The 14,968-nt window shown below is 36.6% G+C and overlaps 2 protein-coding genes across 2 annotated transcripts; one reads left to right on the top strand and one right to left on the bottom strand.

Annotated features, from left to right (window-relative positions):
• Positions 1–27: 27 nt before the first annotated feature.
• Positions 28–2,237, bottom strand: LOC141720685 (glycerol kinase-like). Its single transcript, XM_074523247.1, has 3 exons — positions 1,853–2,237; positions 650–1,604; positions 28–396 (listed from the first exon to the last, which is right to left on the bottom strand). The coding sequence occupies exons 1-3, from the start codon at positions 2,053–2,055 to the stop codon at positions 151–153; spliced, it is 1,404 nt and encodes a 467-aa protein (XP_074379348.1). The 5' UTR covers positions 2,056–2,237; the 3' UTR covers positions 28–150.
• A 2,515-nt stretch (positions 2,238–4,752) lies between these two features.
• On the top strand, positions 4,753–9,277 carry LOC141666706 (sulfite reductase 1 [ferredoxin], chloroplastic-like). The gene is made up of 8 exons (XM_074472864.1): positions 4,753–5,025; positions 5,788–6,570; positions 6,651–6,947; positions 7,132–7,329; positions 7,516–7,650; positions 7,774–7,890; positions 8,039–8,197; positions 8,804–9,277. The coding sequence occupies exons 1-8, from the start codon at positions 4,849–4,851 to the stop codon at positions 9,008–9,010; spliced, it is 2,073 nt and encodes a 690-aa protein (XP_074328965.1). The 5' UTR covers positions 4,753–4,848; the 3' UTR covers positions 9,011–9,277.
• The last annotated feature ends 5,691 nt before the right edge of the window (positions 9,278–14,968 follow it).

The following is a 14,968-nucleotide window of genomic DNA, read 5'->3' on the forward strand; positions in this document are numbered from 1 at the left end:
AAAAGATAATTGAAATGACTCATAACATAATATAGTAAACTACTAATTTATTAACTTCATTGCAAACTTAAATATGAAACTACAATACTGCCTTCAAATCACTCAAATTTCATGTATGAATGGGAAACTAAACAGAAAAAGACTCAATCTCTACAGAGATAGATCAGCCAAGTCAAAAGTCCTGGATACAGCTTTGCACCATGACTCCACTTTTTTCTTCCTCTTTTCATCTTCTAAAACTGGCTTGAAAGTGGTAGCTATCTTCATCCTCTCACCTGAAGAGAAGATCTCCTCTTCCTTCCACACCCCGACAGCTAAACCCGCGGCATATGCAGCTCCCAGAGCTGTTGTTTCTATGTCAGCTGGTCTTACGACTGGGTTGCCCAGAACATCTGCCTGCAGTTCATAACAAAAGAGAAGCTCGATTACACGAACTGCATTTTACTCTAGAGTTCATGAAAACTAGTAACTAACTAATAATAGCAACAGTCTGGGACAATGCAGCATGACTGCAGAAGGCATCAGGCTCATTAACACAGCTAGAGACATATGATAAGGGCAGTACTTAGAATTATGGAACAGAAGAAACTGAGGAACATGTATCAGACAGCCACATTTATACTACAAACTATGGAGTGTTGAATAGTACCTGAATTTGCATCAGGAGGTTGTTGATAGTAGCACCGCCATCCACCCTAAGCAGAAACTTTTCTTCACTTTGGACTTCTGTTGCATCCTTGTGCATGGAATCCAACACATCTTTTACCTGGAAACACATGCTTTCGAGGACAGCCCGAGCAATGTGAGCCTTATTTGTAAACCTTGTGATTCCAATACAAACTCCACGAGCATCATCACGCCACCAGGGAGCAAACAGTCCATTGAATGCTGGCACAAAGTAAACCCCGCCAGTGGAATCAACTTCTGATGCCAATTTCTCAATCTCACTTGCGCTACCAATTAGGCCAAGACCGTCTCTGAGCCACTGAACTGCTGCTCCAGCAATAGCTATTGATCCCTCCAGAGCATAGTTTGTTGGAGCATTAGGTCCTAGCTTAAATGCCACAGTGCTTAGTAGCCCATTAGTTGAATTAATCACCTGATCACCAGTGTTTAGAAGAATGAAAGCACCAGTCCCATAAGTGCTTTTCGCTTCCCCCTTTCTACAAGCTTGGCCAACCATAGCTGCATGCTGATCACCAAGACAACCAGCAATAGGGATTCCTGCAATTGGCCATCCCTTTGCTACCTTCCCAATAATCTCCGAATTGCTAACAATTTTGGGAAGTATTCCACTAGGAATCCCCAATTCTCCCAAAGCCTTATCGTCCCAATCAAGATTCTTAAGATTCATCAACATAGTCCTGGATGCATTCGAAACATCAGTGACATGTAGCCCTCCATCAACCCCTCCAGTCAGATTCCAAATCAACCAGCTATCGATAGTTCCGAATAAAGCATCCTCAGTTTCAACAGCTTTCTTAACCTTCTCAACATTTTCAAACAACCATAAAACCTTCAAAGCACTAAAATAAGTACTTATGGGTAAACCACAAGTCTCAACAAAATGAGTCCTTCCCCCTTCCAACTCTTTCTCCAATCTCCTGTAAACATCAAATTCAATTCATTATTTAAAATACTATTACAAACACCCTAAAACACACACATAAACAACATTTGTGCATAGGTCTTGGTCCCTGACAATCGACAGTTGTAACTATCTTGTCCCCACATAACTCTATCCACGAAATTTTTTTGCGGACATGATTTGCCAACCATCGTTGGATGTGGACAGACGTCCAAATTGATCTAGCATATCATATACTTTAAAGAATGGTAAAGAGAAAGGAACCTGCAAATAGAACTAGTGCGAACATCCATCCAAACAATGGCATTATGAAGAGGAGCACCAGTTGATTTGCTCCAAATAACAGTAGTCTCTCTCTGATTAGTGATACCAATAGCCTTCAAGCCATTCTCGACATCATGACCATCAGCAGTGGCCTTCTCAATGGCCTTGGTCATACAAACCTTTGCACTCTCCAGTATCTCCATTGGATCATGTTCCACCCATCTAAACAATCAAGAATCTCAAACATCATCATGCACGAATATAAACACATAAACAGAGACGAGACGTATCTAGTAAGGTGCACCGCAACAAATTTGACATTTGTATTATCACTAAAAATTTTACAAATATATTGAAGGGTCTGTCACAAAAAGTTAATATAGTTGATGGCCCGCTAAAGAAAAATTTCTGGATCCGTCCATGCACGTAGACGCAAATACATAACTTACCCTGCTTCTGGATAAAACTGAGTGAACTCAACCTGGTGTGATCCAACCACCTTAGCATTATGATCATAAATGATGAATCTCGTACTAGTGGTGCCTTGATCAAGTGAACCAATAAAAACATTCGAGTTCGACATGTTTTAATGAAAATGGAGGCAGAGAATAAAGAGTAGGTTAAATGCTTGTGTTATGATGAATGAGTAAATGACAGAGCGAGGAGAGATTATATAGCAAGTTGATGGGATAGATAGGTCGAGACAAAGGCTGATTTCTTGGGAAAATGCCCGTGAGATTTATCCTGTTATGACATGGATATGATGATATGATTAAACAGTATAGTTTCCATTCTCAAGTTTTATAATTTTGACTAGACAGTGTAAAAACATCTTTGGTATAAAATAAATTTGATTCTATCGGGAAAACTAGCGCCAAATTAGTTATAGAAGATTTTGATTTTGATTTGATTTGAGTTTCCGGAAGGAGCTGGGAATGCATAAAAAGTAGGCTGAGCAAGTTCAACGGCTCCCTTAAACATGTTCTTAAGCCCAAATATAAGGAAGATGACATAAAATTGCACTCAACAATGTCTTAGTGGTTCCTTATATCACTAAAATATTTCTGTCATACCTTATTTTTAAAAAATCACAAATCATCCCTTATATCATTTTTATCAATAAAAAATTGATTTCTCTCTCTTCTTTTTAATTATTTTCTCTCTCTTACTTTTATATCTCATTCAAATTTATTATTATTATAATAATAAAGATTGAACATAAGGAATATTGTTGGAGTTGAAATTCAAAATTATGTTTTAAATCACTAAAAGTTAATATTTTATAATATTTATAAGAAATCTATTAAGAGATTGTTGGACTTCCTCTTAGCTCTATAAAAAGTTCGGCCTAGTTAGATCCTAAACTTTGTGTAAAATATAAGACTTGTTTTAAGTTCGGAGGTCGTGTTTTTACCGGACTGGATTTTTATTCAAATTTTTAAAAAATTCGAGTTTAAAATATAAGACTTGTTTTAGGCCTATATGTCTGAGTTTTAATTTGAATTGGACTTTTATTCGACCTTATAATACAAAAATATGGTAAAAAATACACGAATATGAAATAGCGAATGTCAAAAAAAGCATGTTTAGATTTGATATTTCACTAATTGAGTTAGAGTTGTTTAATAAACGAGTCGAGTCGTCTATTAAATAAGCCGAGGTCGCTCGTTCATTTAACATAAACGATCTTAAACATTTGACCGAGCCCAAGTCGAGTTTACTTGCGAGTTTAAATGAGTCGAACATGATTTGTTCGCGAGCTCAACAATTAAAAATATTAGAAATATAGAAAATTACTAACTTTTAATATTCAGCAAAACAAAACTAACTTTTAATAAATTAAATATTAAAATTAAAATTTATATTTATTTATTTGCGTTTCGAGTCGAGTCGAGTCGAGCTGGTTTACAAGTTCGAACTCGGTTTCAATCGAGCCATACACATACTTCCCTCATCTACTATAATTGAAAGAGCTCAAAACTATGTTTGAGCTCGAGCCTTGCGCAACCATATTTAACGAGTTTGTGTTGCTCGTGAGCGGGCCAACTCAAATACAATTCTAATCAGAAATGTATAAAAAATAGGAAATCCGATCCGATTCGAAAAAAAACCTGAAAAGCCAGATCCGGAAAAAAGCCCGAAAAACCCGATCTGGAAAAAGTCCGGCCCGGTTCGGCCCGGCACACGGGCCTTAAATGGGCCTCTTTTTTCTCGAAAATCCGGCCGGCCCGAAACTCGAAAAATCCGAATAAAAGCCCGGATCTAAAAAAACCCGGATAAAAGTACAGATCTAAAAAATCCCGGATAAAAGCTCGGGGTTTTTGAAAAGCCCGATTAAAAACAGATTTTTTTTATATAAAATTGAAAATAAACAATATTTTTTTATGATTTTTAAAATATTATATTATAATATTAGAACCAATTAAGGTATATATGATCATTTATTTATTATTTAAAAATAATTATTTATTTCGGTGTCTAAACTCCTCTATCTGATATATCAAAATATATTTTTATCAGATATTTAAACTACTCATAATTCGAGTTATAAAATATTAAATATTTTTTTATATATGAATAAAAAGCCCCGATAAAACCTATTTCGGACTGATCTGGTCCGGCCCGCGGGCCTAAAACAGGCCTTATATTTATTAGCAAGTCCGACTGCCCGATTTTTAAAAAAGTCCGGTCCGATCCATTTTCAAAAAAATCGAATTTTTTAAAGTCCGAATAAAAATCGGTGCGACGGGTTTTTGTGCATATCTGGTCCTGAGCTATGTAGCTAAGGTGGAGCGAATGTGTTTTTTAAATATTTATTTTTTTCAGATTTTTACAAAAAAATATTTTATTAATGTATATGAATTTAACAGTGATATTATATGTGCGCGTGTAAGGCATAGAGCCATACTCATACACTAGTCTACAAAGCAGAGTAAAGTAGCTCTTCCTCCATTTTCTCCCCTTCACTCAAATTCCATCTCAAGCTTCTCTACTTTATGACGACGTCGTTTGGAGCTTCTCAAATCTGTAGCATTTCTAAGGATCCTAATCACCAGCACCTTGAACTTCAGAAATTCAATGGATTGAAATTGCTGTATTCGCCACACTCCTTCAACAATCGCATTAATTTGTTCTCTCCTGTTTCTCCTTTCCTTGTTCGAGCTGTTTCTGCTGTAATCTCTCTCTCTCTCTCTCTCCCTGTAATCTCTCTCAGTATCTCTCTCTCTTCTCCTCTCTCTCTCTCCCTGTAATCTCTCTCAGTATCTCTCTTCTCCTCTCTCTCTCTCTCTCCCTGTAATCTCTCTCAGTATCTCTCTCTCTTCTCCTCTCTCTCTCTCTCTCCCTCTCCCACTCTCCCTCTCCCCCTTCCTCTCTCTCCCTGTAATCTCTCTCAGTATCTCTCTTCCTTCTCCTCTCTCTCTCTCTCTCCCCCTCTCCCCCTTCCTCTCTCTCTCTCCCCCCCCTCTCTCACACATCATTATTTGTTTAAACACAATTTCTGATTTGCTAATTTATATGTGTGTGTGTGTTCAATTCTTATGATCATTTATCAGTTGTGTATTTCTCCATAACAATATAGACTATTCTACAAGTTTTTGTATTAAAAGAAACTAGCGAAATCTAAAAAATCATATAAAATGCATTTGATTTTGTTTTATTCGGACGCTTTCAAGTTGGATTGAATGGGTTCTAGATATCTGTTTTTATTGTGTTTTGTGATTTTGTCTATTGTTTCATTTCCATCTTCGAGTTATTGTGAATCATATACCTGTTAGTTGAAATTGGAAAATAGTGTTAATATCTTCTTCAACTTGTTAATCAGGATGAAAGTAGATAGTATAATAATTGGTTTTATGACGTTTAGCTTATCGTAATGTTCTTTATTAGTTAGGTTATTACTTTCTGGTTTCTAAATATTGTGTGTTTTATTGAAGCCTACTAAGACAGAAACTAGCGTTCAGCCTAAACGTAGCAAGGTTGAAATATTCAAAGAACAAAGTAACTTCATAAGGTATCCTCTCAATGAGGAGTTACTGACAGATGCCCCGAATATAAATGAGCCTGCAACACAGTTGATTAAGTTCCATGGAAGCTATCAACAATATAACAGAGACGAGCGCGGTTCAAGGACGTACTCATTTATGCTTCGAACTAAAAACCCTTGTGGCAAGGTTTCCAATAAACTTTATTTGGCTATGGATGATCTTGCTGATCAGTTTGGGATTGGGACGCTTCGTCTCACTACCAGACAGACGTTTCAGCTCCACGGTGTTATGAAAAAAGACCTTAAGACGGTCATGAGTACTATCATTACGAGCATGGGTTCAACTCTTGGTGCCTGTGGTGATCTTAACAGAAATGTTCTTGCCCCTGCTGCCCCTCTTGTCAGAAAAGATTACCTCTTTGCGCAACAAACTGCAGACAACATTGCTGCACTGCTAACTCCCCAGTCTGGTTTTTATTATGATATGTGGGTGGATGGAGAAAAATTTATGACGGCAGAACCTGCTGAAGTTGTCAAGGTTCGCAATGATAACACACATGGAACTAATTTCCCAGATTCACCAGAGCCTATATATGGAACCCAATTTCTACCAAGGAAGTTTAAAATTGCAGTTACTGTCCCCACAGATAACTCTGTTGATCTCTTCACAAATGATGTTGGTGTAGTTCTTGTCTCTGATGATAGTGGAGAGCCTCTGGGGTTTAACATCTATGTAAGGGAAAATTAATCTATTATATTGATCTACATTCCTATTTTATCTTTAAGTGAAAGTTTTAACCGTTTTTATTGCAGGTTGGTGGTGGTATGGGAAGAACTCATAGAGTAGAGACAACTTTTCCTCGTCTTGCGGAGCCATTAGGTTTTGTTCCCAAAAAGGATATATTGTCTGCGGTGAAAGCAATTGTTGTTACACAACGAGAAAATGGCAGAAGAGATGATCGAAAGTATAGTAGAATGAAATACTTAATCAGCTCGTGGGGGATTGAGAAATTCAGAACTGTTGTTGAACAATACCATGGAAAGAAATTTGAACCTTGCCGTGAGTTACCAGAATGGGAATTTAAAAGTTACTTGGGATGGCATGAGCAGGCGAGTATAGTTGTTTGTGCAAACAATTCATTTATTTTACCATGTGGTATTCATTTTATGACCCCCTAGAATTTTTCTCACCTTGAGTTTTATGTGCATCGGTTTCCCTTACTTTTCTGACTTTTGCTATCAGTTGCCTTTAACTTATATCTGCTGACATGTGGATTGTGGATGTGTCTGGCAGGGTGATGGTAGTTTATTTTGTGGGCTTCATGTTGATAGTGGGCGTATTAAGGGAGAAATGAAAAAAACATTAAGAGAGCTGTTTGATAAGTATAACCTGAATGCTCGTATCACTCCAAACCAGAACATTATCTTATGTGATATCCGCCGATCATGGAAACGGCCTATCACCACAGCTCTTGCACAGTCTGGTCTGCTGGTAAGAATTAAAATTCAAATGACCATCTATACTAGTACGATTTATCTCACTACAATCAAATCATGAGTTCACTGAACGTATTTAGTTGTTTGAGACTCCACGATAACCTGGCTGTGTGGGTTCAAAACTAGCACACATGATCAATGCTTTGTTTTGATATGGTTGGTATGGTATGCTATGGTGCAGCTACCTAAATATGTAGATCCTCTCAACATTAATGCTATGGCTTGCCCAGCTATGCCACTTTGTCCTCTGGCTATAGCTGAAGCTGAACGCGGGATACCAGACATTCTCAAGCGAGTTCGAGTGGTATTTGAGAAGGTATATTTCCGAAGATACAATTATATTAAAGTCGTACATAGATTTCGAAGAAGAATGGATATATTTTAATAGACTGGACTAGGTTCTTAACACTTATAGACAAGCATGATATGTATGATTCAGGTTGGTCTGAAGTACAATGAATCTGTGGTAATAAGAATAACTGGCTGTCCCAATGGTTGTGCTCGTCCGTACATGGCAGAACTTGGATTAGTTGGAGATGGACCCAACAGTTACCAGGTATACAAGTCCTGCCCTTTAAAGATAATTTTAAATCTAGAGCTTTACCAAAATCTACCAAAATTCAACAGGACTAAACATTTTTCTTAAAAAAGCATTATATATCATGAAGAGCATCCTAAGTTATAAAGATATGCTTTTAAAACAGATCTGGCTCGGAGGAACACCTAATCAGACATCCTTGGCCAAAACATTCATGAACAAAGTAAAGCTTCAAGACCTTGAGAAAGTTTTTGAACCTTTGTTTTATAATTGGAAGAGGAAACGGCAATCTAAAGAGTCATTTGGTGATTTTAGTAATCGCCTGGTGAGTGTAGATTTTACATATATTTGTCATAATCTTCCTATTTAAGAAAGATGACGTGTTTTATTGTTGCACTTTAAGCTGTCTTATATTCACAGTAAATTTTATGTTATACATTTTGTTAATTCACATCAACCCCTGCAGTCTGCACAAATCAGTTGTATTATTGCTTTCAAGCAATATTGATAGATACGATTTAAAACTTACACTGATTTGTTTTCTTATGATTAGTCTTAGGAGTTATACAAACATTATATTTTGATTTTCAAAGTCATTTGGTGAGGTGAATAGATAGTTAGATACTATGAAACATCATATTTTGTGTTGTACATCTTGTTTATTCATATTAACCCTGCGCAGATCAGTTGTCTTATTGCTTGCAGGAAATATTAATAGAAACTTAGACTGCATCTCTTTTATCTTATAATTTAGGAGGGTTTCCAAATAATATAATTTTTTAAAAAAATTCATATGGTGAGGTAAATAGATAATGAGAAGTACCGAATTTTATAAACAGTTTGCAAACTCTCATGCAGCTCTAAATTGTTTGTCTTAATTTCGTGTATTTGAGAAAATCATCAGTAATATAACAGTCTGATATTTTGTTAGGGGTTTGAGAAGTTACAAGAGCTGGTTGACAAATGGGAAGGTATACCCAAGTCATCTGCACGTTACAACTTAAAGCTTTTTGCTGACAAGGAGACATACGATGCGATTGATAAACTTGCGAAGATCCAGGATAAAAGCGCTCATCAGTTAGCCATAGATATTATCCGTAAGTTTGTTGCTTCTCACCAAAATGGCAAACATGAGTGAGCCCCGAGTACAATTTATATTTTTTATCCCTTCTCCGAGGTTGCCAGTGCTTCTTTCCGCATCTTCACTGCCTGCTTTTACTACCGTGCTAGGTAACAACTAAAACTTGCCGACCTTGAATTTAACAAGTGATTGATGTTGGAAGTCCACATACCATTTTTGTTGTTTGTTTTTAGTTTGATTGTATAATTTGTATTTGACATGACCGAGTTTGACATTTGGGAAATTTTGAGGATAAAGATTACAGTTAAAACCTTGTTTCCTATACATTCCTCCATTGTTTTAGCTCAGAGTCTTCATGAAACATATCTATTGTTGGGATGTTGCGTAGTGATAGTTACTCGCTGAAATCTCATTCTCTTGACATCTGCTTTAAAAGTTTCTAGAAGAATATGTTTATGTTGATAATTATCTAATGCTGTCATTGTTATTATTATCAAGACTATTGTCGTATTCTATCCTGTGAATTGCATTATGAAACATTATGAAAAAATTTCATGTTTAAACTTTTTTTCAAAATTTTTTTTTTAATAAAAATATTATGAAACTATACTTTATTGGAGTCTCGAAATACGTGCAAACAGTGTACGTAAACTATCTAGCGGGACGGAGGGAGTATTAAATATATTGAAAACCACGCTAAGAACGCAGTTATTATAAATCCCCTAAAATTCCAATTGAATACACCCCTTAATTGAATGATAAATTTAGTTTGTTTAGAATAGCACACCGGTTATATATATGATATTATCAGCTTCACTTACTTTTGTCATTTTTTCACTTAAAATAAATTATGAAATTTAAAATTATATAATACATAAATGGTATGTTCGTTTAAATATCTCTGAGTAAAAAAAATACTTCGTCTAGAAAAGTAGGTCAAACCTATTCAAATTTGAGAATATTTTTTTTAGAAAATAGTTTTCAAAAGGCGATATTTTACAAAATTTGTTTTTGAGAAATTTCTACAGAAAAAATATTTCCAGAGAATTGTTTTCTTTATAGAATTTTCACAAGCAACTTTTTACCCTATTTTGCCGATTTTTATATATATAAATATTGGAGGTGCACCGTGCTCTTGAATTGAATAAAACACAATTAGGGTTCACAAAAGAGTTCTTAGCTGACAAAATTGCCTGGTTTCTTCATCCTCACGGTTCCTATCTTTCTCCGGTTATCATAACTAGCGGCTCATCGGGTCATCTAAAACTTCAAGGTGTTAGAGAAAGGCCCAACCAAATCTATATTCTAACCATGTATAGACCAATTTTTACTAGTGACCTAAACAATATCATGCATAAACTGAGAGGAGTTATAAAGAGATTTATTAAATTTTCAGCAGAAGAAGAAAAACAACAAACTGATATCAACTTATGGTCAGAACTTGATGCAAATCTTTTGGGTGAAATTCTTAGCAGACTTTATCTCGCTGATCAGGCTCGTTTTCGTGTTGTTTGCAAGAACTGGCTGGTCGCTCGTCCCATCAATATTGTTCACGGGAGATTCAAGTCTGAATGTTTGCTTATCGATGAGCATCCTGCTCTAAATTTCAGTTTGTGGAAAACAGCAAGGGTGTTCGAGTTGGATGGAGAGGCGATGATAGTATAGTTCGGCTCATATTTAGATAAAAATGTTACTAAGATAGTGGTAGCTATTTATCTGAATACAAAAACAGGTTTTTTGGTACATTTTCAGATGCCAACAAGTCAGTATTTTGGTTGGAACCTCACTGTGTCCATGTTTGCTCCTCCTGAAATACACAAGGAAAGACACTGAGTTCACTTTTTTCGAAGAATATGATTTATAACGTTACAAATGAGTATCTATTATATGAGAGCAAGGGTCGAACCAACTCCTGGGACGATAGAGGATAAACTCTTGCCACTTAGCTATCCAAAGTGCTCTTACTACTGAGTTCCTATGCATCAACTTAATTATGATAATATTTCATTATCTAAAGTTATTGTATCCATCTTCTTATGAATCTTCTTATGAATCTATAGGATTCGAGCAAGGCATCTTCTTATGTTACTATTTTGGATGAAAAGCCAGGATGTAAGAGTATGCACTAAAATGAAGGTCTTGGATAGTTAAATCACTATATGCATATTCATTTTTTAGAATTTCATTGGAGAATAATGGGGTATTGGCCCTTTTTATCACAATTTTTGAAGAAATTGCCCAAAATCTCGCAATCTGGAAAAATGCCCCTTACTATCACTTCAAAACGCATTTTTTATTTACGTTTCTGCAAAACGCATTTTTTATTTACGTTTATATTAATTTTAGAATATAAAATAAATTGTAAAAATAAAATTTAAAAAAAATAAAATTTGAAAACGCATCCAAAAAATGCGTTTATGATTCAAACACATAAAAAATATGCTTTTCCTAACTAAGAATGCATGTAACAAATGTGTTGCTTTGAATTTTTAGAGGCCCAATAACATGAATAGTGCTTTTTCAGTTTGGTTGACCTACGCAAATTTTATTTACGTTTATTTATCGTATTAAAGGTCATCCATCCCGTTTGTGAGATTTTGGACCATTACTTCCAAATTTTGAGATTTAGGGTCATTTTTCAGAATAATGGAGGTAGGTTTGTCCCTTTGTATTTGCAAAACTTTTTAAAATAATAACAGGAAAGAGATTGTAGTAGGGTGTCTTTAGATATAGGGGATATTATTGTTTACATTATTATTAATCTAATCTCCACGTTGTTTTATTAATTAAATAAATACCACGCTAAGAACGCAATAAATATAAAATCATAGAAAATTGTAAGTACATTTTAAATTTCGCAAGTGTCCAAAGACTTTGATGGATCCTGTACTAGATCTGCCTTGAAAAAGTGAATAAAGCAATCGTCTTCTTTTCTTCCATCTTGTACTCTCATTTTCGTGTCCGTGTAATTTTATATATTTTATTTCAAACACAAATACGATGGTAAAAAATGTTTGTAACCTCGTGTAATATAATTTTCTTATTGTTGTAAATTGATTATTATTGTCAAAGATTAAATAGTAAGGCTAGACTTAGACTTGGAAATCTTCACAGTATTTAATTTCCTTGTCTCTTGTTTTGGCTATAAATAACTTCGTTTGTGATGAATAAAAACACACCTCCGAGCAGCAACATTCCTCTCATCTGCTTGCATTCTTCTTTCATTAGCTCTTCAACCCTTTCATTTAATCCAGCTATTGTTATAATATAGTTAGTATTTTACAACACGTTATCAGCACGAAGCCCTGCTGAAACTGAGAATGTATAATTTTAATTTAAATATGCATATATATGAGTAGACGTGGTTACACCCTCTACATATAATATATATATGTGACCGAAGTAGACGTGGTTACACCCTCTACTAATAATTTAAATATATATGGCCGGAGCACCGCCTATTAAAATTATTTTACGGTACCATTTAATTTTGGGTAATACCGAAATATAGTGGGAACCTTATTTTATAAATTGCATAATTATCGGATAATAACTTTACCCATAACTAACTTATGCAGGATTGTCCACTTTAATTTATTATTGGTCGGAGATAACCTGCATCCGTAGACGTCCGTATGGCGGGTGAAAATCCATTTGTCATTTTATATATAGATTTGTTTATATTATCAATGATAATAATGATATATACATTGATTATTGCATACTTGTTAACGCACCCGATTAAGTAGGATTTTATGTAATATTTACATTGATGAATTAAAATTTAATTATTTTCGTGTTAATTCAGATTTAGTATGACAAATATTACAAGCTTGTCGTTCATTTCCTTGGACATTTCTGGCGATAATTATTTATCATGGGTACAAGATGTAAAGTTGCACTTGTGATAGGGATAAATAAATTATGATTGTATAATTAAATACTGCATTAATTGTACAAACTGTGGGCTGCTAGGCCCAATAAAAAGATATATGATATTCAGACCAGAAAGGTTAAGCCTGATGGACCAGATCAGGCCTGGTGGAATAAAAAAGGCCCAAAAGCCCTGATTATTAATTAATTTCGTAATTAATTAATAAGGGAAAAATCAGCTATTGAGAAGAGTCCCGATAATGATATAAATCCTTATAGATCAGCCTCAAGGGGACCTAAAAGGATAAGGAATCAGCTTCCTACTTCCTAGGACTCCTAAGTCTATCCTAATTCAGAGGCTTGTCCACCAAGTCTCCTATACCAAGTCCAATTCAAGGACTCCCACATCTATATAAGGGGCCTCACCCCACAAATCAGAACTACGTTTTTTGACTTGATCCTTGGCAATCAGCAAGGTACGTAGGCATCTTGTTAAGGCAGATTGAGTCACGAAACACAAGAGCAGTCAAATCGAGCCTTGGAGCTCACGTTCCTTAGTATTAAATACAGCAATTATATATAGTAGTTTTAATCCATAACATTTGGCGCCGTCTGTGGGAAAAACGGAACAACAACCATGGCGAGAACACGGAGAACAACCAGCACTCTGGAGGAGGGAACACCATCAGGGACAACCCAGGTGATTTCATCAACCGTGGAGGTTCCTCCCCATTCAACTTATGCATCTACTCAGGGGGAAGCCCAGACAGGGGCAACTCAACCTCAGCCACAAGGGACAACTCCCCCGACTATTCAAGGTACGAATCCTCAAGTTCAACAAGTACATATACCTGTGAATTCTCGACCCGTCGGGTATGAATATTCAACTGTTGTTACTACTAACCCCCCTTATGGGATGCCCCTTCACCCTGAGGTTGGACTTTGGAGGAAGCGGATATGCTGGGCGAAGTGAAGTACGAGGGCGGTCGCCCCCCTATATACGAGGTTTGGATCCTATCCCTGAGGATCGGGAATTTTCTGGTCCATACACTGAGAGAGACTCCGAATCTTCGGATGATGAAGTGGCCCCGAGAAGGAGGCGTCCTGGAAAAGAGCCAATGGCCGATGGAAGGCAACGCCCCCAAAGCACCCCAGGGGCGAATCCCCAAGAAGTGCAGGAAAAGATCAGGGCTCATGAGGCTGAAATCCAAAGGCTGAGGCGTGACTTGGAGGCTCACCAAGCCACCAGAACCCACATACCTCCTAGGGGGAGAAATCCTCCTCCTATCATAGACCTGGATGGTCCGGTAAGAAGAAGGGCTGTTATCCCAAGAACTGATCCAAGCAATCTCCTTCCCCTTGGAGATCCTGATGATCCAACTCCACCCTTCACAGAAGAGATAATGAATGCCCATATCTCAAGGAAATTCAAGATGCCCACTATCAAAGCCTATGATGGTACGGGAGACCCCGCTAATCATGTTAGGACATTCTCTAATGCACTGTTGCTGCAACCCGTGAATGATGCTATAAAGTGTCGGGCCTTCCCTCAAACCCTGTCAGGTATGGCTCAAAGATGGTACAGTCGCTTGCCCCCAAACTCTATTGGATCGTTCAGAGAGTTAAGTCAGGCTTTTATTAAGCAGTTCATCAGTGGAAAAGTCCATGAGAAAAGTTCAGCATCTCTTATGAGTATTGTGCAAGAAGCTAAGGAATCCTTGAGAGATTACCTGAATCGTTTTACAAAGGAGGCTTTAAAAGTCCCAGACCTTGATGATAAGGTAGCCATGATAGCACTGCAACAAGGAACTAGGGATGAGTTTTTTAAGATGTCTTTGGCCAAACGACCCCCTGAGAGCATGTTGCAGCTCCAAGAGAGGGCAGGGAAGTATATCAAGGTTGAAGAAAGTATGAGGAAGACCGTAGTAAGTAATGAGCCCACTGGAGGCAAGAAACGAAAAACTGATTTGGAGTATATCGCTAAGGACAAATATCCTAGAACCGAACAAAACCCTGATTCAACCCCCAAGAAGGGAGGACCTGGGCAAAAGTTCAATGAATACGCTAAGCTGAATGCTCCCAGAAGTCAGATTTTGATGGAGATTGAGAAAGATAGAGATATTCGCTGGCCTAAGCCCTTGA

Source organism: Apium graveolens, chromosome 1 (genome assembly GCF_009905375.1).
Source record: "Apium graveolens cultivar Ventura chromosome 1, ASM990537v1, whole genome shotgun sequence".
In the NCBI taxonomy this organism is placed as follows: domain Eukaryota; kingdom Viridiplantae; phylum Streptophyta; class Magnoliopsida; order Apiales; family Apiaceae; genus Apium; species Apium graveolens.